At 56.0% G+C, this 25,592-nt stretch overlaps 11 protein-coding genes and 1 non-coding gene across 12 annotated transcripts; 3 read left to right on the top strand and 9 right to left on the bottom strand.

Moving 5' to 3' along the window:
- Positions 1–910: 910 nt before the first annotated feature.
- VTJ04DRAFT_58 (uncharacterized protein) lies at positions 911–1,564 on the top strand (the record flags this gene model as incomplete). Its single annotated transcript, XM_069363953.1, has 2 exons — positions 911–1,193; positions 1,326–1,564. 2 exons carry the CDS (start codon positions 911–913, stop codon positions 1,562–1,564), a joined length of 522 nt encoding a protein of 173 aa, XP_069222668.1.
- A 322-nt stretch (positions 1,565–1,886) lies between these two features.
- Positions 1,887–3,853, bottom strand: VTJ04DRAFT_57 (uncharacterized protein; the record flags this gene model as incomplete). Its single annotated transcript, XM_069363842.1, has 2 exons — positions 1,887–2,048; positions 2,264–3,853. The coding sequence occupies 2 exons, from the start codon at positions 3,851–3,853 to the stop codon at positions 1,887–1,889; spliced, it is 1,752 nt and encodes a 583-aa protein (XP_069222667.1).
- Positions 3,854–5,156: 1,303 nt separating this feature from the next.
- VTJ04DRAFT_56 (uncharacterized protein) lies at positions 5,157–6,897 on the bottom strand (the record flags this gene model as incomplete). Its single annotated transcript, XM_069363731.1, has 5 exons — positions 5,157–5,632; positions 5,697–6,154; positions 6,209–6,659; positions 6,773–6,817; positions 6,885–6,897. 5 exons carry the CDS (start codon positions 6,895–6,897, stop codon positions 5,157–5,159), a joined length of 1,443 nt encoding a protein of 480 aa, XP_069222666.1.
- Positions 6,898–7,520: 623 nt separating this feature from the next.
- VTJ04DRAFT_55 (uncharacterized protein) lies at positions 7,521–8,510 on the bottom strand (the record flags this gene model as incomplete). The annotated part of the gene is made up of 1 exon (XM_069363621.1): positions 7,521–8,510. One exon carries the CDS (start codon positions 8,508–8,510, stop codon positions 7,521–7,523), a length of 990 nt encoding a protein of 329 aa, XP_069222665.1.
- Positions 8,511–9,527: 1,017 nt separating this feature from the next.
- Positions 9,528–11,707, top strand: VTJ04DRAFT_54 (uncharacterized protein; the record flags this gene model as incomplete). The annotated part of the gene is made up of 3 exons (XM_069363511.1): positions 9,528–9,555; positions 9,614–10,529; positions 10,597–11,707. The coding sequence occupies 3 exons, from the start codon at positions 9,528–9,530 to the stop codon at positions 11,705–11,707; spliced, it is 2,055 nt and encodes a 684-aa protein (XP_069222664.1).
- A 375-nt stretch (positions 11,708–12,082) lies between these two features.
- Positions 12,083–13,971, bottom strand: VTJ04DRAFT_53 (uncharacterized protein; the record flags this gene model as incomplete). Its single annotated transcript, XM_069363400.1, has 6 exons — positions 12,083–12,406; positions 12,608–12,890; positions 13,016–13,203; positions 13,298–13,547; positions 13,668–13,808; positions 13,883–13,971. 6 exons carry the CDS (start codon positions 13,969–13,971, stop codon positions 12,083–12,085), a joined length of 1,275 nt encoding a protein of 424 aa, XP_069222663.1.
- Positions 13,972–14,781: 810 nt separating this feature from the next.
- VTJ04DRAFT_t3 lies at positions 14,782–14,863 on the bottom strand. Its single transcript has one exon. It is a non-coding gene; the product is annotated as a tRNA-Ser (tRNA).
- Positions 14,864–16,474: 1,611 nt separating this feature from the next.
- VTJ04DRAFT_52 (uncharacterized protein) lies at positions 16,475–18,169 on the top strand (the record flags this gene model as incomplete). Its single annotated transcript, XM_069363289.1, has 4 exons — positions 16,475–16,749; positions 16,816–17,301; positions 17,364–17,733; positions 17,831–18,169. The coding sequence occupies 4 exons, from the start codon at positions 16,475–16,477 to the stop codon at positions 18,167–18,169; spliced, it is 1,470 nt and encodes a 489-aa protein (XP_069222662.1).
- Positions 18,170–18,820: 651 nt separating this feature from the next.
- On the bottom strand, positions 18,821–19,265 carry VTJ04DRAFT_51 (uncharacterized protein; the record flags this gene model as incomplete). The annotated part of the gene is made up of 2 exons (XM_069363178.1): positions 18,821–19,054; positions 19,173–19,265. 2 exons carry the CDS (start codon positions 19,263–19,265, stop codon positions 18,821–18,823), a joined length of 327 nt encoding a protein of 108 aa, XP_069222661.1.
- Positions 19,266–19,292: 27 nt separating this feature from the next.
- Positions 19,293–21,571, bottom strand: VTJ04DRAFT_50 (uncharacterized protein; the record flags this gene model as incomplete). Its single annotated transcript, XM_069363067.1, has 5 exons — positions 19,293–20,794; positions 20,853–20,960; positions 21,017–21,024; positions 21,092–21,189; positions 21,269–21,571. 5 exons carry the CDS (start codon positions 21,569–21,571, stop codon positions 19,293–19,295), a joined length of 2,019 nt encoding a protein of 672 aa, XP_069222660.1.
- A 1,093-nt stretch (positions 21,572–22,664) lies between these two features.
- VTJ04DRAFT_49 (uncharacterized protein) lies at positions 22,665–23,487 on the bottom strand (the record flags this gene model as incomplete). The annotated part of the gene is made up of 2 exons (XM_069362955.1): positions 22,665–22,933; positions 23,313–23,487. 2 exons carry the CDS (start codon positions 23,485–23,487, stop codon positions 22,665–22,667), a joined length of 444 nt encoding a protein of 147 aa, XP_069222659.1.
- A 547-nt stretch (positions 23,488–24,034) lies between these two features.
- Positions 24,035–24,303, bottom strand: VTJ04DRAFT_48 (uncharacterized protein; the record flags this gene model as incomplete). Its single annotated transcript, XM_069362845.1, has 2 exons — positions 24,035–24,075; positions 24,138–24,303. The coding sequence occupies 2 exons, from the start codon at positions 24,301–24,303 to the stop codon at positions 24,035–24,037; spliced, it is 207 nt and encodes a 68-aa protein (XP_069222658.1).
- Positions 24,304–25,592: the final 1,289 nt, after the last annotated feature.

The following is a 25,592-nucleotide window of genomic DNA, read 5'->3' as shown; positions in this document are numbered from 1 at the left end:
ATGGTTGCTGGCTTTATTGTTGACTTGATGCGTGTGTGTGTTCTTGGGTTCATTGACATGGGTACCGGCTGGTCTCATCGCCTTGTTGTGGTTTGTTCTGGAAAGAGAATAACAGAGAACCCAACTCAAACATATTCTCCAGGCAATATATGACAGTCCCTTTCTGCCGGTCCGTCAGTAACTCACGATTAACACCATCTGACTCCAATAATAAATCTTCATCAAACCCCATTTCCAGCCGTGCCAGAGAGGCAACGGGGAATCGGCATCATAACAACGGCGAACTCATGATGGAGTTCTCACCACTACCACCACGGCCACCACCCCCAACTCTCTGGTCAGGTGGTAGGTAGGTTAGGACATTGTTTGTGGAATATCCCTTGATAAACCAGAGATGATTCATCCGCAGGCATAGCATATCTCACAAGAAGAGAGGAAGCCACCTCTCCTTTCTTCTCCTGCCAATAAACCACCCAACCAACCAACCATCCACCGGTGAGAAGAAGCAAGAAGCAAGATGGAAGGATGCAACCCAGACAGAGTCGAAGGCAGAGTCAAACCCACTCAAACAAGCCAGCCCAGACTAAGGTAGCCCAGCATAATTAGCACATAGCCAACTGAGAAATCAGACACAATCATCACGAATCTCCATTTCCATTCATTCCATTCCCTAGAACGCCTATCCTGCCCGCCTTCCTGCCTCTCTATTTAACACCCAACCCACCACCAACCATCATCAGCCCATTTCACCTCTTAACACGAAACGCAAGGCAACGCACGTCCCATTTAAAAAATCTCACAGAAACAAAGCGAAAACGAAAACGAGAAACTACCACCCAATCCCAGGTGTGTTCCATAACCCTGCCTGCGCCCATGACCGTGATCATGACTGAAACCGCCCGACCGGAAAATGCTGGTAACAAGCGTTCCGCCCCATCCCATCCCATCCCATCCCATCCGAATCCCGAACCGTCCTGAACCGCAGCTCCCGTATTCCCACATATCCCAGTATTTCCATCCTCTCCGGAAGAAAAAGAAAAGAATCCATGCCATGCCATGCCATGCCATGCCATGCAAAGTCCCAGGGGTCCATAAAGAGAGAGAGAGAGATATCCATCAAGCCATGCCCAGCCACAAACGCCGCCTGCCCAGTAGAAAAAAAAACGGCCCCTTCCTCCACCTGTATATAATGTGTGCGTGTCAAAAACACCACACCTCCTCCTCCCCTGTCCATGCCACTCCTGACAACAAGGGCGGCGAAATCATCCGGAGATATCCCGGCAAAGGAAAGGGGAAACTATAATAGGGCTGATTGGCCGGGCGAGGGGTGAGAACCCGTCCAAAAACACGCACGCCCATCACGGGCCAAAAGGTCGTCGATCTTGTGCGAACGACCAAAACTCCCCACGCGCACACCGACGGCACGAACACCGTCAGGACCGGCGAAACCGAAACCGCTCAATTCACGCTCACGCGCGCGGTTTTGGTCCAGTCCAAGGGTGGCGGGGTAAATGCTAGTGCGGTTGTGAGGACAGGCTCTGTCTCCCCCTCCTTGGGCATCTGAAGTAAACCAACAAAGAAAAAAAGAAAACCATGGCCCCTGGGAAAATGAGATGATAAAACCAACACTGATGATGCGAAGATCCGCGACGGCCCTCCCTCACCGAAGGGACCGCTCAATGTCTGTGATCCTCCTCTGCCGATGTGACCGAATCATCACCCCGATGCTGATGAGAAGAGCCCGTGATGTTAAACTCGGGAAACCGCGACCTTGAGAAGAGATGCGATTCCGCGACGTCGACCTCGTGAATCCGCGACGTCAAACATGGCTGTTCTCAAAACGGACGGGCTGGTCGACATGTCCAGGCGAGGAAGATGTCAGGGCCTTAGACGAACAAGCCCACCCAGTTGGACTTGGTGCTGACTTCCGAGTCGCACCCGTCAACGGCGCAGTGGCAGGTGGTCTTGCGAGTCTGGTCTTGCTTGCGCTTAAAGTTGGGCGTCTTGGTGGGGTACTTGCGGCCTTCGTAGCAGTCTTTGCAATAAACCTGATGACAGAAAAGAAAACAAGGTCAGCGGCTGTTGAGCGAAGAAAGGTCATGCAAGAGAGGTGAACAGAAACAAGAAAAATACAGTAGCGGAGGCTGTCAAGTCTCAAGAAAACAGGAAAACCACGTCTCGAGAAACCAGGACAGACGAGCCTCAAGAAACCCGGAAAACGACCTCTCAAGAAGAGAAAACAGGCGAGAAAAAAACCACTTACATGACCGCATTCTTTAAGTGCCCAGAAATGGTGCTCCTCAAACTCTTTGCGATTGCGAGCCTTCTTTTGAGCCCTGGGCCGGCCGCCCTCCTGCTTGAGCTCCGGGTCGTACTTCAGCTCCTTGTCGCAGCCAGGACAGACGATAACCATGTCGGGATCGCCTGTGTTCCTGGTAAAACCGTCCCGCGGGGCGGGCGGCGGCTGGTGCGGGGGCTTAGGCGCCATGGGCGGCGGGACCTGGACGGGGACGTGGTAGTTGAGGTTCGGAATGTTGTCCGCGATGGGATTCTCCAGGTTGTTGTTGATACCGAGGTGTCCGAGGAATTGAATTTCGAGGTCGGGATGATTACGACCGAAACCGCCGAATTGGCGAACCAAGTCGAAACCTGACAGGAGACCTGCGAACCTAGCGAATGGGCTGACAAAACCACCATGTGGTTGGTTTTGGTTGTCAGGTTGTGGGTTGTGAGGTTGGCGGTTGTCGTGAGGCGAGGGTCGAAAACGGCCACCTTGTTCGCGGTATGCGCGGCGATTGTGGAGGTGGACCGGTTCGCGGCGAGGGAGAGGAATCGGTTGCGGCGGACCGTCAGAAGAATCGTCGAGGGTTAAGTCGATAACATTGCCGGTGTTCCCAAGAATGCTGCCATCGCTGCGGGCAAGAGAAGGTGTGCGCTGAGGTCGCGAGGATTGACGGCGCGGATTTCTTCCCGAAGCCGCGGCCTGACCCGCACCACTGGGTCGCGGACCTTGGAGGATCTGAGGCTCGTCGTCCTGGTCCGAGTCAACAGTCAAATCAATTACTTCAGGTTGCTGAGGCCGAGAATTGGCTGGCGCGCGCGATCCGGCCCTCACAGGCTGCACTTCCATCTCCACCAACTCATCGGCGAAGCGAGCATGACCGCGGCGGGCGCGGCGGCGCGACTCAGCGTTCTGCGGCATGTTGCGATGCTGTTGTTGCTGATTTTGTTGTCGGTGACGCGGGTTCGGATCCTCGAGTTCCACGTCGTTCAAAAGCCGCAAGCTGTGGTCCCTGCGCACTTCGGAATGCAGGTCCTCGACAAAGTTCAAAGCGGCTTCGTGGCCGCGGCGAAGTTGATCCAGAAGGTCTTCAATAGAGTTGGAGAGTTCGCGGAAGTTCCGACGATGAAACTCGAGACGTTGAGCCTCGGGAACAGGTTCTGCCTCCGAATCGGATCCCCAGTCGTAGTCGTGGCGAAAGTCCCCAAAACCGAGACCCTCGTCTTCGTCTTCCTCCTCGTCAGCCTCCTCCTCCTGGTCGTCCTCGTCTGTCTCGTGCTCTTCTTCGTCGCTCTCGCTGTCGGTCGAATGGTGGTCGCTTTCTCCGAAACTGTCGAAATCGTTGAGATCTTCGAAATCGTAGTCGGGATGATCGGCGTCGTCGTCAATAAAGTCGGATAAGTTTAGATCCTCGTCCACGCGCTGCGGCTCCTCGTCGGAGCTGGGGCTTGGAGAGGGGGATTGGGAAGAAAAGCTTCGGTGGTTGTGGTCGGCTTGGCCCTGGTTCTCCAGGTCGAAGTCGGCGTCAAAGGCATCCGAGGGGAGGCCTTGTAGGTCAGGGTGATTGTCCATCTATAAATAATTTTTTGGCTCCCCTTGGCCCAGTCTGCGTGGTTGCCGGTTGAGAGCTGTGGGTACTGCTGCCTCGAGATCCCTTTGTTGACGTGAATGGGAGCGATCACGTTGGCGCTAAGGGACCATTCCAGGAGTTGAGATGATGTGCAGCCAGGAAAGCTCGGCGGTCCCGCGGCGGGCGATATCGGGAAAAAGGTCGAGTCACGAAAGGTTATTGGGGACGAGATGTATAGGCAGTTGGGAGAAATTGGCGATTGTCCTAGTTGCAGGTGTTGTTGTGGGAAGAAGAGCCTTGAAGGCGGAGCTGGCGGGGGTTCGGAGGTGGATCACACGCAGGAGGCCGGACTGGGGAGCGCCGGCCTTGTTCCGAGACCCGTCGACTCTGCTTCCGTCGGTGGCTGCAGTGAAGGCCTTGTTTGGCTCTCGAGAGGCAGGCCGACTCCGAGGGAGGCTATTGGGAATGGACTGGGTAAAGGGGGTTCGTGATTGTTTTGTTGGTGTTGTGGGAAAAGGGGAAGAATTGTCGAGGGTTGAGGCGAACGGCGACAACGGGAAAGCAGATGATGAGAGACTGGAACACAACGGGATGCGGGCTGATGAGGTAAAAGGTACGTACCCGCTCATCCCAGCACCTTGGTGCCTTGGCATCAAACAAACCCAAAAAAAACGCGACAAAGACCGAACAGCGATTTGCACATCAGGCACATGCCAAAAACAAGACACCACACTGTCAAACGGCACTGTGAGAGAAAGGCAAGGGGAAAATGTTTTGAGTTGAGCCGGGCCGCCCAAGGCAAATGGATCCACCCACCCCAACTTTCCTCTTTCGGCATCCCATCTCGCCCTCTAAGCACAACACATCAAAACAATGGACAAGGCTGAAGACTCTCGGAACCACACGACGCGATGCTTCTGCCTGGCACGAGGCATTCTGGAAAGCAACGAGCAAGCCAAATCCATGGAACTTGCCCAAGCATCAATGGGATGCGAACCAACTCTCAGCTCAGCCTTGCTTTCGCTCCTGGAGGATCTTGGGGTAGGTTTGAGGTCATTCCCGGGTCAAGACAAGTGGCCAACACGACTCGACCATCAGGATGTATCCAGGGTCCGTGCCAGCCCCCATGGCACACAAGCCCTCAAAAACTCCATTGTTCCACAAAAAGACACGGGAGACAAAAGACCAGAATCAATGAGATTATGGTATGCCCGCAAAAAACCATACATCCATTATATTACACCCTCGCCACCATGCCGCCGAAAAAACGACCTCTACCTCATGTATCACACAACCATTGCTCCCTTACTCCCCCTTCTGCCCCAGCACCGACACCACGCCCTCCCTACTCACCGCCACCAGCGTCTTGGCCTCCGCTCCCCACCGCAACGCCACGGCTGCGTTGCTCGTCCGCAGCGGCTCCGACCACTGCTTGGAGCTCTTGGTGTACAGCTGCACCGTAATGCCCTGCAAGCCCGCAGTGGCAAGGAACTGGCCGGTGTAATCCCATGCCAGCGCGAGCGCCTCGCCCGTCGTGAGCTCGCGGACCCGGGCCGCGTCGCCTGATTTGCGGAGATCGAAAATGGTTGTAGTGGTTTGGCCCTTGCCCGAGGCCGCGAACCAGAAACCGTTCTCCGAGAAGACGAGAGACTGAACAGGCGAGCCCAGCGGGAAGGACTCGGCCTGCTCGCCCGTGTCGGTCTTGAAGATCTTGATGGCTCCCGATTGCGTGCCGGCACCGAATAGATTGCCGTCCGGGTGGAAGGCGCAAGCTGTGAGGGCTGCATACGTGGTCAGTTAGCATCGTGCCGTTGTTGTTATAAGATTGGCGAGCAATAAACGTACCGGCATCCGTGTATACCCTCGACACCTTCTCCAGCGCCTCGAGGTCGTACAACACATAGCTCTTGTCCACACCAACCGATGCAAGAATGCGCCCACCGGGGTGCACCGCAAGGCCCGTCACAGCACCAGCGTGGGTCGCGAATGACGCAGTCTCGCGCCCGCCATCCAGCACCTTGACTGACCCCTTGGCCGTGCCGACGATGACCTTGCTCCCTGTCCACACCGTAGACGTGATGGGCTCGCCGACGTCCAGCGTCCGCTCCACCGTGTTCGCCTGCACCGAGTAGATGTCGAGCTTGCCGTCCAAACCGCCGATGGCCGCGTAGTCGGACTCGGTGTCAAGAGAAGATGCCTGTGTGACGTTGAGGTCCGTGTAGGCGACCTGCTGGAGCGCCGCAACCTCGTCGGCCGACGCCCAGCCTTGTGGGATGGGACGCTTCTTGCGGCCCTTCATTAATCTGTAATGGAGTCAGCTGGAGAGTGTCTATGAGTAGGGGGATGAGATGACGCACTGTTGCTGCAGCTCGTTGACATGCTCCACCAGGTGCTCGGGCAGCCCCTCGTTATCCACGGCCATCGCATCGCCATTAGAAGCTGACGGTCCAGCAGCGGCCGGGGCCACTGTAATCTTGGCGAGAGCATCGCGGGCTTCGTCGCGCTCTTTCGTCAAACGGGCGATGACGCGGACGGCGGCATCATGCTGGTACAGGGCAGTGGCGAGCTCCTCCCGTGTCCGGGCCAGCTGTTCGCGCGTGTTGTACGTTTCGAGCACCAAGGCGTCCCACTCGTCTTGGAAGGCCTTGAGCAGCGATGGCAAAGATGTAAAATTTGGCGGACGCGGGCGCACCACGCGGCTCGTCTTCAGCTCAATTAGATCGTCTGGGTCGAGCTCCTCATTGGTACCGGGCTCCTTGCCGTTCTCCTCGATGTACTTGAGAATGAGGCGCTTTTCGAAGACGGTGCCTGGGTAAAAGAGGCAATGTCAGTGGGATTTGTGTGGATGAATTGGGGGTGTGTTTCGTCTTTGAAGTGGCTGCGACAGCGACGACGAGGACGAGGTTGGGGATTCGACATACCCGTCTTCTTGGACACGACTGGTTCCTCGGGAACCTCTCCTGAGACTTCATTGACGGTCAGCGAGGCTGTTCATAATGGCATCAAGTCATAAAGAAGCAATGGTGGACATACTTGCGCACAACATGTTGGCGGTGATGGTGATGGTTGTTTGTTCTTGTGTTCCTGTTTGGCAGGCAACTTGGAGCTCCAACTTTTTGGAGCCTCGCAGCTTCCTGGTCGCGTTCGCGGTCTGTCTCAACGCACGAGCCAAGCCACAAGTCTGGGGTCGGGAGCCAATGAGAGCCGGACTGTGGGGCTTAGTCCCTCCAGCCCGCTTGGGGCTCAGCGGACATCAGAAACTAATGTCCTGTACATACATGGAAGGCACATCATGACCTTCAGGGCCGTGAGGTATTGCGCGACTGCCTGGCCAAGGTGCTCTCTTGCCGCTTGTCAATTTGGATGGCAAGAACTTCCAGTTGGAAGCCTGGAACTGGTCCAGGTCGTTTCTTCGTTCCTTGTAGGATCCAATCGGCGTTGAGCTGATCAGTTGCGAGCTTGTGTCCAACCCCCCCAGGTCCTCTGCTCAGCGTTCCCAGATATCGAGTTGCACAGTTCCTGGATCCTCTCAACCCGGTGTCTTTCAGCTCTCTCCTTGTCGTCAACGGTACACCATTTCGACTTTAAACTTCTGATTTTTGGCGAATCTACATCATCTTCTGTCTTGGTTATCTGGTTGTCTCATCCCATCACAGTCCTGCTGGCCTGTCAAACCGTGATGCTGCCATTCATCACCACCACGGCACTTCCTCCGAGATGGACCTCCTCAACTGCTTTTCCTCCATCCTTGAGAGTCACGGCCACTGAAATATTACTCTTCCTCCCCATCTCAACTCCCTGAGTAATGGCCAGTTGCGTCCCTTCTCCCTTCAGAGCCAAGTAACTTGCCAACGTACACGCAGCACTGCCCGTTGCCGGATCTTCGAACCCGAGCTCAACCATGCGTGCGCGAACGGCCTTGGCTCCGCCGCTCTCGGCGTCCTCTCCCGTCGGCACGTAGTAGTACCGGCTGACGAAACTCTCATGCCACTCGCCCTCGTCCAGCAGCTCCGGAATTTTGCTGAAGTCGAGCCGCTTAGCCTCCGTGACTTTGCCCAGATGCTCCAAGCTCGGCAGCTGGACAAGCACAAACGCCATGCCCCGGACGATGCTCACAACCGGCGCCTCCAACTCCTTCACCCGGATCTCCGGGTCCGGTGACAGGCCCTGGTGGATCTGAGCTGCCGCTTCCTGCGAGGTCGACGGCGCATCAAGCAGATCAAGCAACGTCCGCTGGTGGACATGCACCGCGTGCGGAATAGCAGCTCGGACTCCAGGTTTGCCCTGGATATGCTGAGCCCCAATGCGGATCGGCCCGGACTTGGTTTGGAGCGTGTCAACGTGAGTCCAGCCAAAGTGATGAAGCACCAAAAAGGCCGAGCCAATGGTCGGATGCCCCGCGAACGGCAGCTCGCTTTCGATCGTGAAGATGTCGATCTCGCGGGCCGTCACGCTGCGGTCCGGCTCATTCTCGAGCATATGCAAGAAGACCGTCTCGGAGAGGTTGAATTCGCGGGCGATGCGCTGCTTGGTCTCCTGGGTGAGCCGGCTGCGAACGCTTGCGGGGACCAGGACCACAGCGAGCGGGTTGCCCAGGAATCGTTGATCAGTGAAGACGTCAAGCGTCACAAAGTCAAGCTTGAGAGTCTCGGCGGCCATGATGAAGCTTTGCGTCGATGTACCAGAAACCACGACGGACAACAGATTGACTAGCACAAAACCAACTTCGTCACTGCTGTTGGTGAGCAATACGCCATTATATCCACCTACTTACACAATCCTGTGTGACTCAGCATCAGGTCATAAAACCAGGTCCTTGAGGTCCTTGAGGTCGCAGTGCGGTGGGCACTTTGGACGGACGTCATCACACCATAATTGCCCCCGCACTGGGAGGGGAGTTTGGTGGTTATGCCAGGGGTCCCCACGCCGCAGTTAACAGCACTCAATAGGTAGCTGCCTCCCTACTATAAACCACGAATCCTCCACCGTCCTCCACTGTCCACATGATATTGAGCACGGAATCACAGAGGTATGTCCAGCACGCGGTAAAGTTTCCCATATTCGCAATGTGACGTCGTCTCCGATAACTACCTACTAATTCACAGTTGCAAAGGGCAAGGTGATCAAGCCTCGCCGTTTTATGCATGTCTACAGCAGCCAAGCCATGAGATGGGTTCGGATAGGAAGCCTTGCAGCGACATGCATCAATTCCCAACAGATACCCCCCGCCACAACTCAGTATGTACAGTACATACAGTGACCGGCCAAGGCAATAATGCAACGGCGAGCCCTCAGCTGCAGGGCTCGCTCCAACGCTGAAGTTTCTGGGTCCGTGCTGTGTAACTATGGCAAGTATCACTGCTCGACAACTTACGTTAGCACCCAAGAATTGCTGCGAGTGCCATGCATGACAAGAACAGCCCTACCCAACTATGGCTGCGTGAGGCACACTAGCGACAACAGCTCGGAACCCATTGGACATCCTGTTTGCAAGTCTTGCAGGGGCTCCTCAGCCTCGCCAACGCAAGGGAAGATGTGTTGGGTGTATAAGAGGTTGTTTTGGGGTCGAGCTCAACGGGCATGATATGGGTCCAGAAGACGCTTCCATTGGTGACGCCTGGTCAAGGACCGCCGCTCTTCCCTACTGAGACACGAAATTGAGGTACTGCCCACGACATGGTTGCTATAGCTTATGGCTTCTGGCGTAAGTAACTGGCTCCTGCTTTGAGTCACGGAGACATCAGACAGCTAAGAGTCATCAGGGGATTATTCCAAAGCAGGGGCCCTCGGATGGACCTTGACTTTGCCCATGGAGCAGGGCAACCTGCTCCTCTCGGCCATGACATTCCTCGTCACGGTGGCAGGAACCCACTGTTGGGGAATTGTCACATTTCTACTGCACCATCGAAGGGTCAAAAGCTCCATCGATGCCCTGGATCTCCAGCACCGAATTAGCCTGCGAAATTCGTCCGGCGCTGTGAGCACGCTCTGGGAGGTGATCCAGGTTTATCTGGCCTGGGCCCCAAGGAGACCCAGGAAGCTTGCTTGGAGGTCTCTGTCTATGGCTCTCCCAGCCCTCGCCGTAGCAGCTGGTTTCGCCGTTGCTGCTATTTTCACGTCGAGGGTGGCCATCAACAAAGCATATGGCTCGGCAATCGTGAGAGTCGTGCCTCTCCACTGCGGTACTACGAATGTCTACGTCAACGATGTGGTCACGGACATCCGGGTAGCAAATCTTGGTTTAGAGAAGCTCCGCCGCACGGCACTTCTAGCTCGCCAATATGCCGAGAACTTCTACGGCAGTGAACCGGATCAATCGGTCACATCCAACTTTGTCCGAGACGCCCTGCCCTATGACAAGGACACGCAGGCACCCTGTCCCATCCCGGCCGCCGAACGCTGTTCGCTGGGTCCCAACGGTGCGTTCTCGCTCACCTCGGCCATCTTGGACTCGCATGACATGCTGGGCATCAACACGAGATTCGAGGACCGCGTCGCGGTGCAGTTACGGACCACCTGTTCCCCTCTCAATTTGGACGGCCTCAATAAAGTGACATACGACTCAGACGGGAACCCGTCGAGGGAGGTCTTCTACTTGGGGCCATACAAACTCGGCAACGCCACCTACTCTTACTATGGGCCCCAAGCATGCCTCTCGCTTCGAGAATACAGGCTCTTGTAAGCAAACCTGATCTCTACAATTGTGGACACGCTCGAATCTATTACTGACCTTGTATGTATTTAGTGGAATCCGGGCGCCCTCTGTTAATCCATCTGAATTGGGTTTAAACGTCACATTTTGGGAACCTATCGCAGACCTTCGCCGCGACGACGCCGATCTGACTATGTTATTCCTCTCAGCCAACGACGTCCAGTATCCCTCACCGGTCAAGGATCCATGGTTTTCTGCAAACCGCCGGGTGAAGGATACTATGTTTACAACTTGGCTCCCTCCCATGTATCAAGCTGACCGTCTTGTCTCGCCGCTTGTCTGTGCAGATCAGTATCGCGTGTGTAACCCGGCGAACAACATGAATTGCACGCCGTTCCGCGGTCTCTGGCAGACCGCGATAGAGTCGACACGTGATTGGAAGGCCATGGGGTTCAGTGATTCTCAGGCGTTTACCGTGCAACGCATCTATTATGCGTCCGACGTCGGCATAGTAGATGTGATTACACATCTCGGCCAGGCCGACGCGCTCTTGGCCAAGCGCAAGGTCAATACCGAAATTTGGTCCATGGATCTTCCCGAAGACCAGTGGCGTATCGAAGTCGAGGCCTGGTTCCAGGTCATGCTGGCAAGACTGCAGAGGGGCGTTGTCGAGTTCTCCCGCAAGGAGGTCGACACGCGCTGGGACGAGTACCTGATGTCGAGAAACCAGAGCTATGTCATCGAGGTTCCGGACGAGTACAAGGATCAATGCTGGAATCAACTCGTCCGCACGATAGGCGAGGTCCAGAACTTCAGCGTCGTCGGGGTCTTGATCGTGGTGTGCGTCTCGCTCGGTCTAATCGTCGTGAACATGACCCTCGAGTCGATCGTCGACTTTTTCTCGCGTCTCCGCGACCACGGATCGGCGCGGTGCACCACCTGCGCCAGACAGGCGGACTCGAAGCTGCACCTCTTGCGCCTGGCGTTGCCAGGGCCGATGGGAGAGGATGTGTGGACCAAGGGGCGGTTCGGCGTGCCCGTCCCGAGGGAAGAGGCGGATCGGAGCATGGCGGGGACCCTGAGGCATAATAACGACACTGAACTTGTGTCGTATGCTCCGGAGTTCTTGCCGGTTCAGCAGGAGGTTGTGAAAACTGGGGATGGAGGGGAATATGGAGGTGGGTATGCCTTGGATAAGTTGTAGGATGGGCGGGGAACAGGTTGCCAACAAATGGCTCTAGTCCTCGAAAGTACGTAAAGGTAAATATAATTATTAAATGATAAGTAGCGTCCGGAATGGTTTGGCTCATGAAGAGCATCAGCACACTGCCTGACATCGTCACGCATCCTCCTCTCCGCGTGAGCACATCGCCTTTTCCTTGGGTTGACAAGGAACTGCTTGAGAATTAATTCCTATTAACTACCCTCTCAACTATGTTATTAAACCCCTCGCTTGAGGTCCTCCCGCTGATTGCCAAGTGCCCCTTCAGCTTCTCCCAAGATTCGGCCTCCATGCCATTACTCCAAAGAAGGATGTCATGACATCACCCAGATCACTCTCACCAGTCGCTCGGGTGGCTCAAGCATAGATGTAACAAAATTGACCCCCCAGCCCGCCCAGCTGTTCGTTCAAATCCCCCAGCTTGGCCGGCGGCGCCGTCCAGCCCAGGTCAACCACCTCTTCGGCGATGTTGGTGTTGTTGTTGCCTTCTTGCCGCTTCTTTATCATCATCATCAGTTTCTGCCCCGGCAGGGTTAAATCGGGAATGGGAATGACAATGTCGGACGAAGGGATGGCGTCGATGCGGTGTTTCGGGTCCTGCATCTGCCACAGCCACCAGACGCGGTCGAGCATGGCGTGGTGGAAGTAGAAGGCCGGGTCGCCGGGGGAGGCGAAGAAGTCCTGTCAGAAGGGAGAGAGGGGGGTTAGCGTTCGAAATTGGAGGGAGAGGGGGCGGGGCGGGGGGATGGAGGAGCATGATGCTCCAGGATGTGGAATGGGATGCAGCAGCAGTAACAGTAGCAGCGGCAAGACAGCCCGACAGGAAGAAACGGTAACTAAGCTCAAGTAAGGAAAGGAAATGTTAGGTAGGTAGGTACTTACACCCCCCGGATCCCCGCCACTAATATAATGTCCGGACGTGTGTATGCCCCAGGGGTTCGGATCCCCTTCGAGCTGCGGGTGGCCCATGTACCGCAAATAGAAGCTGTCAATGTCGTGGTGGTCGACGATGGCGCTGTAGGTGTAGTTTGCGCGGGCGCCCGCCGCCGCGCGCGCGTTCAGGTCCCGCCGCAGGCAGCGAGGGTTGTAGCCCAGCCCGTCGACGCGCGGGTTGGGAGGGACGTCGTGGAGGACGGTGGCGACGGGGCCGAGGGTGACCAGCATGCTGATAGGTAGGGAGGTACTTGGTTAGCTAATACTGCTGCTGGATGATGATGATGATGATGATGATGATGAGGGGAGGATGGAGGGATTGGGGGGCAGGGAGGAGAAGGGAAAACTACTACTAACTCCTTAAACGGCCCCGACGTGACGCACCCTCCCGCTCCGGCCGAGGGGATGAGGTTGTACGGCTCCGGGTATGCCTGGGGAATGCCTGGGTAGTCGGCCGGCGCGCCGTTGCCGCCGAGGCTGGTGTCGCTACCGTCAAAGAGGGGCGAGTGGATGGGATCGGCGGCGTAGCGCTCGTAGTTCATGTACTGCACAACAGCATTAGCAAACCATACAGTACGTACCAGGCACCTCGTCGTCGGTGCGTGGGAACAATTTCGCGAGAAGAAACACACGACGTACAGGCTGGTACCCCGTATACCCGCACTCCTCGCGCAGGGCCTGTTCGTATGCCCAAACGAAGTACCGGTGGGCGGCGAACAGGTGGGTAGGGCTGTGAAGCATCGGGGCCAGGATCATGTGGGTGGCGACGAAGTCGTCGAAGCGGCTCCGCGCGCCGGGGACCTGGTCTTTGGGCGCTTTGGAAGGGAGGGACTGGAGGCAGAGCACGGCGCGGATGTACTCTTTGCGTTCGTCGGGGGAGAGGTCGGTCCTGATTTATGGGTAGATGGTTAGTTGAACTGCCTGCGTGAGAGACAGGGTGATAGTTGGCGATCTATCTATATCTATGGCAGGGGAATGAAGTGATAGAGGCTTGTGAGTGAGGACGTACCACTCCCTCCTCACGGCGGCGTTCTCCAGGGTGCAGTTGTTCGTCTGGCCGGCGCGCTTGGCCATCCAGGCTTTGACCTTGGGGATGGTAGCGTCGAGGAGCTTGTCGACCGCGTCCGGGGGATAGTCAGGGTTTCGGACGCTGGGAATATGCGTAGGTAGTTAGCACCATTGAGAGAGTCTGTATGTATCTGTGGAGGACTTGGAGGACCTCACGGCTTGAAGTCCCATTTCTTGTGACAAACGGGCCCGCCCAGGCCCCCGACAAGCAGGGAGAAGCTCACGATGGCCTTGAGCGCTGCCATGTTGTTGACCAAGTTGCGCGAGGGAATCTAGTGACAGGAGATGGCCGCTACAGGTCTAACCACATGGACATATCTGAGAGAGACCGGACGTTTATAACATAGCCTCGACGACCGTCTCACAACCCAACGCCAGTGACAACATTCCTTTCTTGTTGCCTCATACCAAGAACATCATGTCCCAACACGCAGCACACCTGCCATGGTACCGTAACAGCACGTGGAATTAACATCGATGCCTGGAACCACCGCCAATCGCATATATTCCGAAGTCGGTACGGACCAGACTCGGCATGGATGGATTACTCATGACATAGAAGAGAAGGTTTCAGCCGAGACCAATATTGTGCAAGTTTGATGAGGTATCTGAGCGCTATGAAGCTGTCGAGGATAGGAGGAGGGCGGCACGGATAGTGACATGGCATCGAGAGGATGGAAGGCCAAGAAGAAAGGACGTGGACGAAGGGAAAAATGACTAGGTTACATGAGATTGAAAGTTGGTTAACGCAGATGCAGAACCGTGCAGAGCACAGCAATATATCACATGCTGTCGGCATTGGCGAGGTGGTAGAGTTGCGGTGCTGACTCAGCGTCGATAGTCAGGGGAGGGAGGATGTCGACGGCACTCTCTCTAAACTATGATCAGTCATACTTAGGTCCTGTAGGATTATATTTGACTTTACTGCTAGGAAATAGGTCGTCTCTTGAGCACGCAAAATAACGAACAAAAAAAGGAAACACAAGCCAAGTGCCCCTGAAGGGAGCAGAGAAAGCCAAATCGTAGATAGGAAAGAAAAAAAAGGCAAAAGCAAACGACGTGGGCCCGATTCGAACGGGCGCTCCCGAAGGAACAAGATTTCTAGTCTTGCGCATTAGACCACTCTGCCACCACGCCATTGCATGTTCAAAATTCGATGAACTCTGGATGATATGGCACACTACCCCCAGCGATCTCGGGCACTAACATCACATTCAGGAGAAGGCCTCGGAAGACAACTTGTCCCAGAAGTCATGTACAAATCTAACCTACGACATGCCTACCAGGAGAAGAGGCCGTGAAGTGTTAAGAAGCCCTGAAATTGAAGCCGCTACGTTTTGCCCCCCTTAAGATGGTAAACTGCGGTGGGATGGCCAGAAACATACTTTGATAGCTTCAAGATTACCAGCCAAGGAACCGCCAGCTGGCTCTCGTTCAAGACGGTAAAGTTGTTGGGTTGTTGATGTGGACAAGAAATCGCCACCGCCGCATGTGGTCCCAGCGCGTTCCAGACCTCGAGCGAAGGCCGATGGAGGCACCTGGGGTGGCATCCTTTTCCAGCATTTTCGCAGCGCCCAAAGCGGACCCCAAACACCCCTGAACGCAACTGGCTTCCACTCTTCCAGTCTTCTGGCCAATGCGACGCCACCGATCCATGGAAAACAGGGGGCCACACCCAAAGTTACGGGCGAAACGCAGCCCAAACGTTTGACGGTGTAACATTGGATGAAATTTCACGAAAGTGTCGGGTCTTGCCGGGTTCCGAGATCTGAACACTGTGTTGGGCTGAAGTTGAGATGGCAGGAAGGGAAGTTTGAAAGGAAAGGAAGGCTTTGTTTACTTTGGCAACTCCCCTATTCTGTGCCTGTGTTATTGCCCTCCTCGATCCAAACAAACAAATTAAACAAAACATCAAGTCGCTGCCATCATTCCAAGATTCATCTTGCTTTACAAACTCCCATCCCTCGGGTATGAATTTTGCAACGGCACCGTTCCCCGGCATGGCGTAACAAACCGTAACATTTCGTCGCCTCCCGATCCCCTGTTTTCCATCGCCGGCCCCCTTGAACTTGGGCGCCGCGTGGCTGTCCGACATCTGGCATGAAACGAAACGACGTTACGGCCACACAACACTCGACACACACTTTCACCAGACCGTCGCACAAACCACCATTCTCCTGTCTCCGACTCTATCCTTTTCCACCTGCCAACTCCCTCTCCAAACTCCACCGCAATCACACTTCTCTCCTTTCCTTGCGTCGGCCCTGCGACGACCTGGTACCCGCCGCACGCCAGCAACTTGGGGGAATCTTTTTTTCTTCTTGTCCTTCCCCTGCCGCTCCTTTCTGTCTTGGCTTGATGCGTCCCAGCTCAATTGCACCAGGTTGGCTTGGGGACATGTTCCTTTCTTCCTCCCATCTCTAATCGATAGAGCCTTTGTAATAATCGACGACGAGCAAAACGGACACGCAACGACAACGACAGGAAGGTCAATCGACGAGCATACTTCTGTTCCACTTGCGGATCTCGAGAGCCACTAGTTAGAACAACCAAACACCACACGGCAGGGCCTAGGTAATATATCGTCTACCCGCAGCACGGGAAACACGCGACCAGAACCCGACACGTCCAAGATCCGGATGGTTTCATTCCACCCCGTCCAGCTCCAACCAGCATCCTTCACATTCCATCTGGCTTGACCGCGCTTTTCCTCGCCGCGTTCTCCTTCCCGGAGTCCATTGCACCGCCATGGATCTCCTCCGCCGAGCCGGCAAATTCGTGCCGGCCCCGGACCCCCGTCTTCCACTCGCCGACGAGAAGGGCAAACTGCGGCCCCGGAGGACATGGGCTGCCCGATTGGCATTCCTCCGCCGTCCCGTCAGGATAAAAGGGTCACCCATCTCGGTGCCCCTGGGCGCCGTGCTGCTGTTTCCAGTGGTCACCATCATTCTTTTGATTGTCCTCCGCGGCTCGGGGCCTCACGGGAGTATATTGCTGCCGAGTAGCTCGCCTCAGCCGATAAAGTGAGTCTTTCTCTTTCCCGCCAACACCACCCTGCTTTGCTGACTGACCCCTCTTTCCTCCCATAGAAAAATCAGCGAGAAACATGACAAAGTCTTCGTCGAGGGCTGCCTCGAGCCCGACACGAGCAAGCCGCGGGCCAACGCCGCCTTCGTGGTGCTCGCGCGCAACAAGGAGCTCGACGGCGTGATCCAGTCCATGAAGTCGATCGAGCGCCACTTCAACCGCTGGTACAACTACCCTTACGTCTTCCTCAACGACGGCGACTTCAACCAGACCTTCCGCGACACGGTGCGCAACTACACCAAGGCCACCGTCGAGTTCGGCAAGGTTGGCCCGGACATGTGGGGGTACCCGGACTGGGTCGACCCCAAGGTGGCCAAGGAGGGCATCGCCAAGCAGGGCGACAACGCCATCATGTACGGCGGCCTGGAGAGCTACCACTTCATGTGCCGGTTCTACTCGGGCTTCTTTTACAAGCACCCCCTGCTGGCCAAGTACGAGTGGTACTGGCGGTTGGAGCCGGATATCAAGTACTTTTGCGACATTACCTAGTACGTTTCGTCTCTCTCACCCTCTTGAGTCCCGCTTCCAGGCTCCTAACACTCTCTTGTAGCGACCCCTTCCTCGAAATGATCAAGCACAACAAGACCTACGGCTTCACCATCGTCGTCAAAGAACTCCGCGAGACGGTGCCCAACATTTTCCGCTACGCGTCGGCTTACAAGCGGCTCAAGGGCCTCAAGTCCCAGGGCCTGTGGGAGATGTTTGTCGAGCCCGAGCGCAAGGACCCGCACATCAAGACGGACGACAAGGGCCAGCCGCGCATCCCGGACGTGGACCCGGAAGCCATGGAGGGCGAGCGCTACAACATGTGCCATTTCTGGTCCAACTTTGAGATTGCCCGGCTGGATTTCTTCCGGAGCAAGGAGTATGAGGAGTTTTTCCAGATGATGGATCGGAGCGGCGGGTTTTGGATGGAGCGTGTACGTTTGCCTCTCCCCTCTCTTCTCTCATTCCTCTCTCTCTCTCTCTCTCTCTCTGATTCCGGGTTTGCTAACATGACTTTTGTAAACAAAACAGTGGGGCGACGCACCCATCCACTCCCTCGCGGCCGGCGCCCTCCTCGCGACCCGCGACATCCACTACTTCCGCGACTTTGGCTACCGGCACACCACCATCCAGCATTGCCCGGCCAACGCCCCCGGGAAGCAGCTGCCCCGCCAGCCCTGGCTCGAGGAGACCACCAAGGACGAGCGCGAGCGCATCGCCGAGGACAAGTACTGGGATGACTGGGACGATCCGCAGGAGAATGGCGTTGGTTGCCGCTGTCGCTGCGACACGGATATCCCCGAAGTCGAGAACAAGGAGGGAACGTGTACGCCCGAGTGGGTCGAGGTTGCCGGGGGGTGGGTGTCGTAGGGGACGTTGGTGTAGAGGAGAACACCTCTCTGGGTGAACCTGATTGATTGTCCTGCATGAGAAGCTGGTTAGGGAGGGTTTTTTGGTTGGTTGGTAGGTGGTGGTGGTGTGAGTCAAGGTTTGATGGGTGGGGGTTGTCATCATCGTCATCATGATCATAACATTAGAGTGTTCAGGGGGCTGGGAGGTATAATGTTACTTTGGTACTTTGGTTGTGTACAAAGACAAGAGACATTTGCACGTGTTTGTGAGGATGCTGTTTAACGAGACAGGTTCTGGTTCTCTGGTATGGTGGTGGTGGTGATAGGTGGCAAGGTGGGTTTTATTACATTATTATATGGTTTTTGGTTAATGTATTCCAGTCAGGTCAGTCAGTTCCGGTAGTATATGTTTAAAGCAGGAAAGAGTAGGAACGGAGACAAAAAACGAAAACGAAAGCAAAGCCATGAGGAACGATGCATACAACAGGAGGGAGAAGACAGACAGACAGTCAGTCTTTCACACACATACATACACACTCCCTCAGACCCCCTCTCGACATGGATGCTCTCAAAACACTCAGCAACAGGAAATCCGACAGGTCGAGAAGCCATGAGGTGGTGATCTATTAAATAAAGTTCCATCCCTCCATCCCACGCCGTCTATAAAACTCTAGGTATCTCTATCCGCCGCCCAGCCCGCCATTACCTGCTCTAAGAAATGAAATAGAAGGCAATAAAAAACACACTCACAAAAACTCCCATGCCCTTCCCGTTCGTTGCCGGTGTCTATCCCATCCATCCATCCATCTCTTCCCGTCCGCCCTAGCCCCAGCCATCCAGCCAGCTGTGATGAACTAACCTGCTCTCCCTCTTTCCAGCCCCAGATAACTAGGTCGCTAGGTAGCTAGCTAGTGTGTCTAACCCCCCATGCCAGAGCTGTTTTTTGTTCTCTTTTCTTTTCTTTTCGGCCGTAAACCCTTTTCCCCCATGCCCATGCCCATGTCGTGTCATGTCTGCCCTACCTGGTTGGTATCTTTCCCCCCTCTGAAAGCTAAATAACCGTAAAACAAGATCCCCGAGAGAAAAGAAAGAGGCCAGTCATGGATGAGCCCCATGCTGCCGCCGGTCTTATTACCTCTCCATTACCACGCGCAACCACCCACGTCGGTAACGGCACCATGACTCGCGTCACTAACCAAGCGCGCATACTTGGCCAGTACGCCACGCATGGGCACCATCTTGGGGGGTTTCCACTCCTTCCTGCGGCTCTCCAACTCAGCAGCGATCGCCTCTTCGCCAGAGCCAACCCCAGGGATCTCCACGACATCGATGCGGTTGGCAACGGCGTCGATGGTGAGCACGTCCCCGTTCTTCACCAACGCAATCGGGCCGCCCACGGCCGCCTCAGGCACCACGTGGCCCACGATGAACCCGTGGCTGGCGCCGCTGTACCGCCCGTCCGTCACGAGCGCCACGTTGCGCAGGCCCGCGCCCATGATGGCCGCGCTCGCCTGCAGCTGTTCGGGCATGCCCGGTCCGCCCTTGGGGCCTTCGTAGCGGACGATCAGGACCAAATTGCCCTCGTCCGGACGGATCGCGCCGCGCGCCAGCGCGTCGTTGAGCTCGCGCTCCTTGTTAAACACGCGCGCGGCGCCCGTGAAGGAGAGGCCTTCTTTGCCGGTGATCTTGGCCACGGCGCCGCCGGGGGCCAGGTTGCCGCGCAGCACGCGGATGTGGCCGGTGGGCTTGATGGGGTTGGACAGCGGGCGCAGGATGGTCTGGCCCTCGGGCAGGGACGGCCAGTCGCGCACGTTCTCAGCGAGGGTCTTGCCCGTGACGGTGGGCAGGGAGCCGTCGATCAGGCCGTGGGCGATGAGCATCTTGAGCACGGCCGGGGTGCCGCCGATCTTGTACAGGTCCTCCATGAAGTGGCGGCCCGAGGGCGCCAGGTCGGCGAGGTACGGGGTGCGGTTTGAGGTGCGCGCGATGTCGTCGAGGGTGAGCGGCACGTCGGCCGAGTTCGCCATGGCCAGGAGGTGCAGGACGGCATTGGTGCTGCCGCCGAGGATGACGGTGATGACCAGGGCGTTTTCGAAGGCCGCACGCGTCATGATGTCGCGCGGGCGGATGTCGCGCTCCATGCACACGCGGATGGCGTCGGCGGCGCGCTCGCACTCGCGGAACTTCTCGGGCGAGGTGGCCGGGAACGACGACGAGCCGGGCAGCGTCAGGCCCATGGCCTCGATGGCCACCGCCATGGTGTTGGCCGTGTACATGCCGCCGCAGGCGCCCGCGCCGGGGCAGGCGTGGCGCTCAATGTCCTCCATCACGTCGCTCGGGCTGGCCTTCTCGCCGTTGGCCTTGGGGCACTTGGCCTGCAGGCGGCCGTACGTCATGGCGCCGGCGGCCTCGTAACACGTCGTGATGTTGATCTGGTCGTCGAGCAACGTCGAGTGGCCCTTGCGGATGGTGCCGCCGTAGATCATGAGGAAGGGCCGGTTGTGGCGGGCGGCGGCCATGATGACGCCAGGCATGTTCTTGTCGCAGCCGGGGATGCTGATGTTGGCGTCGTGGCGCTGGGCGCAGGTGATGGTCTCGATGCTGTCGGCGATGATTTCGCGGGACTGGAGGGAAAACCTCATGCCTGGAGGAGTAGTTTAGTCAAGCCATCGAGAGCGAGTCATAAGAGAGGCAAAACTTACCTTCGGAGCCCATCGTGATGCCGTCCGAAACGCCAATGGTACCGTACTGCCAGGCCAGCATCTTTTGCGCCTCGACAGCTTTCTTGACGATGCGGCCAAGTTCGAGAACTGGACGTTTGTCAGTTGCTGTGACTCCAAGAGACCATTCACTCGAGAAAACTCACGATGTGTGCTACAAACAAGTTAGTCAGCCATGTTCAACCAGACACATAGACACTTCATGGGGCCTGAATACTCACTTGCACGGGTTGCCTTCCCACCAGACTGTGGCAATGCCAACATGTGGAGCGTTCTTCATCATATCGCGATTCGGCACGCCAGCGGCATACAGCATGGCCTAGCCTCGGGTTAGTTCCATGAGTCACAAGACCTTTTTATGCAACATTCGCATCTTCTCGGGACAAGAGATCACTCACCTGAGCACCGGGATAGTCATGGCCCCGGGTCATGAACCCTGACCAGCGGTTCAGGGCGCCGCCGGGGGGATAGCAGTCGAACTTGAGGTAGTCGCCCTCCTTGGGGACATTGCGGTCCGTGGCCACGCCAGTATCGCCGGCCTCGCTGGGCTCGCTGGGCGTACCGGGCTCGCTGGTCGCTGCGCTGTTGAACCCGTTCTGGGTGCGGAGATGACCGTTGAGGCCGTTCTCGCGAGTGCAGCCATTCGATCCGCTCGATATGTGAGCGACGCAATCTTGCGTCACTTCTGCGTGAGGCGCCATGGTGACGCTCGGGTTTGTAGAAGGTTTGGATGCGTGCGATGTGTGTATAAGTGTGTTCTTATCGACTTCGCGATGATTGATGACTGGGAGATGGAAGAATTCGAGTCGGTTGACCCAGGTTGGTTGAGGAAGAAGAAAGTGAGGAAGAGGGAGGCCAAGGAAACAAGGCCCGCTTTATGGTGGAAGAAAACAAGAATCCGGTGAGTTATCTGGCCCAACAAAGGCCTTGAGGAACCTTGACCTTCCTGCCTGTTGGAGAGGAGGAGCAAAGATAACAAAGGGCTACTCGGTAATATACCCAAGGGAGACGGCAGGAACACTGCTTCGTCGTCTGATGTTGTGATACCGGTATGATATCGAGGAGTTATATCGATGGCCAACTCAGGCAAGCATGAAGATAGATCGAGGAGATAGTGCACCCTTATTAGCTTCTCTGCCCTGGAGCCTTGTTGACCGTTGACTTCACGTGGAAGCCGGGCAAGAGCGTGGCAACGGATATTAGCCCCAGGAAACCCCGGAAACGCCCCTGGCCCTACCCCGGATGACGGGCGCTGGATGCGGATGACGAGCTCCGGTTCGTCGGGACCTGGTCTGGTGGTGTCGCGCCTTGTCAGGCCTTGTCGTCGTCTAAGTGACCCCGGAGTAAGGAGTGGCCGTCGTGAAGGAGAAAGGCCTGGTAAATTTCTGCTGCTGATCTCTTGGTCCTAGCGTCTGCTCCCGGACAGACTAAACATCTCAAAATAATAATGGTGAACTGGATGCTTGGAAGGCGCGCAAACCGGTTGGACCGGGCGGGAGGCGATAGAAGAAGAAAAGAAGAGAACAAGAATGTAGTTAACAACAAAAAAAGCCTGACGTATTACTCACTCACTCCCCCCCTTTTTTCCAACCCAACCTTGAACTTTTTTTTCACCACCGGGCTCGCGTCACCGACACTTGCGAAAAAGCTTCTGTTTTCTACGGACCAAAGATTGCGTCTGGTTCTGTGCCCCCTGTGGATATCGCTACGGGTCGTCCAGCCGGGAGTGCCCTGGCTTCTCACGTCGGACACGGCAGGGCAGCAGTAGTTACACACCCAGCAAGCACAAGATGGTCAGGGCGCTCCCAGGGCATGATTGATGCTTGTCCCCACGGGCTTACCGTGTTGGGGAATTCTAGGGAAATCCTCTGCGGTGTGGTGGATCTGGGAAACGGCCCACTTTCGGAACCTGGCGCTGCGCGCGCGACGCTTGGGTGATGCTGTGGTTGGGTTGGCGCCGTGCGCCGCCAGGGCCCCAGGTTGCGCCGCCGCTAACGGTCCGATCAGGCGTCGGAACACAACGTTGGGCTCGCTCGTCGACGATCTCACGAGAACGGAGCGGACTAGGTGGATTGGACTGCGTGTCCTTTGTCTGAGTGTGTGTGATGGTGAGGTAGTGTTGAGTGTAGTAGGCCCGTTTGTGACCGTGTTGAGGCCGAACATGACGATGATGATGGGGAGATTTCAGGGATATATTAATATGGACAGTATAAGGGACGACAACAAGAAGACGTCGAGCAAAGTTGCCTCTATACTTAGTGTAGTAGATGGCCGGATTGGGCGGACGAAGGGATGGATGGATGGATGGATGGATGGATGGATGGATGGATGGATGGATGGATGGATGGATGGATGGATGGATGGATGGATGGATGGATGGATGGATGGATGGATGGATGGATGGATGGATGGATGGATGGACCCCAAGCTCAGGTACCTTACCGAGTGCCCAAGCTTCCATCCACCCTTCCATCCACCCTTCCACGAAGCTTCGGAAGACAAACAGGGCATTCCGGCCCTCGCCATGGATGGGCGCACTTGCAAGGCCAAGTCCCGGCCACGGCTTTTGCCGGAGTTCCACGGGTTCCGAAACCAAGCAATGGCGCAACAAGGCCATTGACGACTGAGAATCGTCAACGTTATCGTGGCTCCCCTGGCTTCCCGAGGATGACTGGACGGTAATCGCAGGGCGGCCGGACAATTACGACATACAGCTTCCAAGGTACCAGGGGTTTGGAAGACGGAAGCAACGGAGACGGCTCAGAGATAACGGGTCATTCTTTTTGCTCTTCACTTCTCCTCTTCTTTGCTGCAGCTCCCAGCTACACCGTAGCTTCTCCATCTGTGTCCGACACACATGGCCAGGTGGTCTTGCGTCATTGGTCTCGGATTGGTGTAACGAGCTCGCCTCCAGCCAGGGGAAACAACGGGAAAAAAACAACGAGACCAGGAACATACAACATCAACACAAGATAACGTCAACATCGTCAGACATGTTCCACCCCGTAGCTGCCGCCAATGCCGCCAGCCGGCGCTATGGGACGCACGCAGCTCTGAGCAAATCGCCAGCATCGATGACGGACATGTCTCGCTGCATCGGCTGCAACCCTCATGCATCCGTTAGCTTTTTTTCCCATTTTTTTTCTTCTTTCCTCCTGACCATCTCACTGCCGATGTTCGGTGCCTGGAAACCGCCTGGGGCCGCCTGTGACACGTCAGGGCTCGGCTCTGGCCTTCTACAGACTCTTCCATGGATGGAAGACGCACCGGTAATCCAACCGAAGCCATCGACGGCACCCTGTGCCTTGCCCTGCATTGTCTTGCCTTGTCTTGCCTTGCCCTGACACTGAACCGGAGCCGGAGCCGGAGGCCGAGCCTGGGCCCAGCCCACCGGAGCCGAAGCCGAACCAGCCAGCTTGCAGTGTTGCATCATGACATTTTTATCTCTGTTTATGTGTCCAGCCAGTCGGCAAGCGAGGAAGACACACGGCGTGCTGTGTTTACAGAGAAACGCTGAAGCCCGAGCAAGGCCCTGTCGAGGCATCCTCCTCCACTCACACACATACAAGCTGTTGTCCTCACCGAATTGAACAGACAAGACACACATGAGCCATGCAGGATTCCATCCTGGCTCATGCAGTCTCATCTCAGCTGGACATGGCTCGATAAGAGGCTTGCCTGCTTCCCGTTGACTATGAGGTAATACTCAACTAACAGCTAGGTGTCAATGGACGGGAGATCTTCAGGTCCGTCATAGCTAGCGTAGCTTGATCAGGTCTGTACATACCTCACCCCACGTCCTCTATCCTCAATTCAGCCTCAAACATATCCCTATCGGGAATCCGTCCCTCTCGCCAACTTCCAAACCGGGCGCCAGATGTTCTCGTCTCCTCCTCCCCCGCCTCCAGCCGACCTTTTCGTAACCGGCCCCGGCCTGGAGCCCCAGAGGAGAGACGCAACAGGCCGATAATCGCAGTACCGATACCCTAGTGTCGGCCTGATCCGTGTCCAATCCCCTCCTCATCTCCCGTCCCCCTGGCCTGGTCTTTTCGATAAGCACTGCCGGGATCGGTGGGCCTCGCGTCTTGTTTTTGTTTTCTCGTCTGATGCCGCTCGCCGTTGGAAGCTAGCCGATTGCATGGCCACTACTGCATCTCATATGCATCTCGCGTCCGCTTCCACTCGAGAGACGTACTAAGTATGTGTGTATGGACTTTATTATCCAATTTGCTAGAGTCTGTTCTGTTGAAAGAGAGAAAATAGCATTTGTTACCGCCTTATCTCGGGCAAGCAAGCTCGAGTGTTTCCGACATGACATCTACAATGTGTATCTAGTGACAAAGGTCAAACTCGGCTTGACTCGGTGCAGCCGAAGACCGGCAGCACAACAAACACTTGTTTGTATACTCGGATCCCAATTGCTAAACTGAAACCGAGATATTCTCACCACTTCTGCTGCTTGACAAAAACAAAGTTCCTGATTCCTAGCATTCTTTCTACGTTCTATGCCAAACCCCAACCAAACTCTGACCAAAAACATACATCCCATTCAGTACCACTTTAATCCTGATTAGTCTTTGTGTACACAGAACTCTGTACGTACCACCTCCAAACTCCCAACTTCACCTGCTTACGCCAAACGTTTATTCATCCCACCAAAATCTCCTCCAATGCTACCCCATGCCCTACCCGCGCCGCCGCCCTTACTTTTAGCCCAGCCCT

The sequence above is a fragment of the Mycothermus thermophilus genome (assembly GCF_041956435.1).
Source record: "Mycothermus thermophilus strain CBS 625.91 unplaced genomic scaffold VTJ04scaffold_1, whole genome shotgun sequence".
Taxonomy (NCBI): domain Eukaryota; kingdom Fungi; phylum Ascomycota; class Sordariomycetes; order Sordariales; family Chaetomiaceae; genus Mycothermus; species Mycothermus thermophilus.
This window is presented reverse-complemented; position numbering and strand designations above follow the sequence as displayed.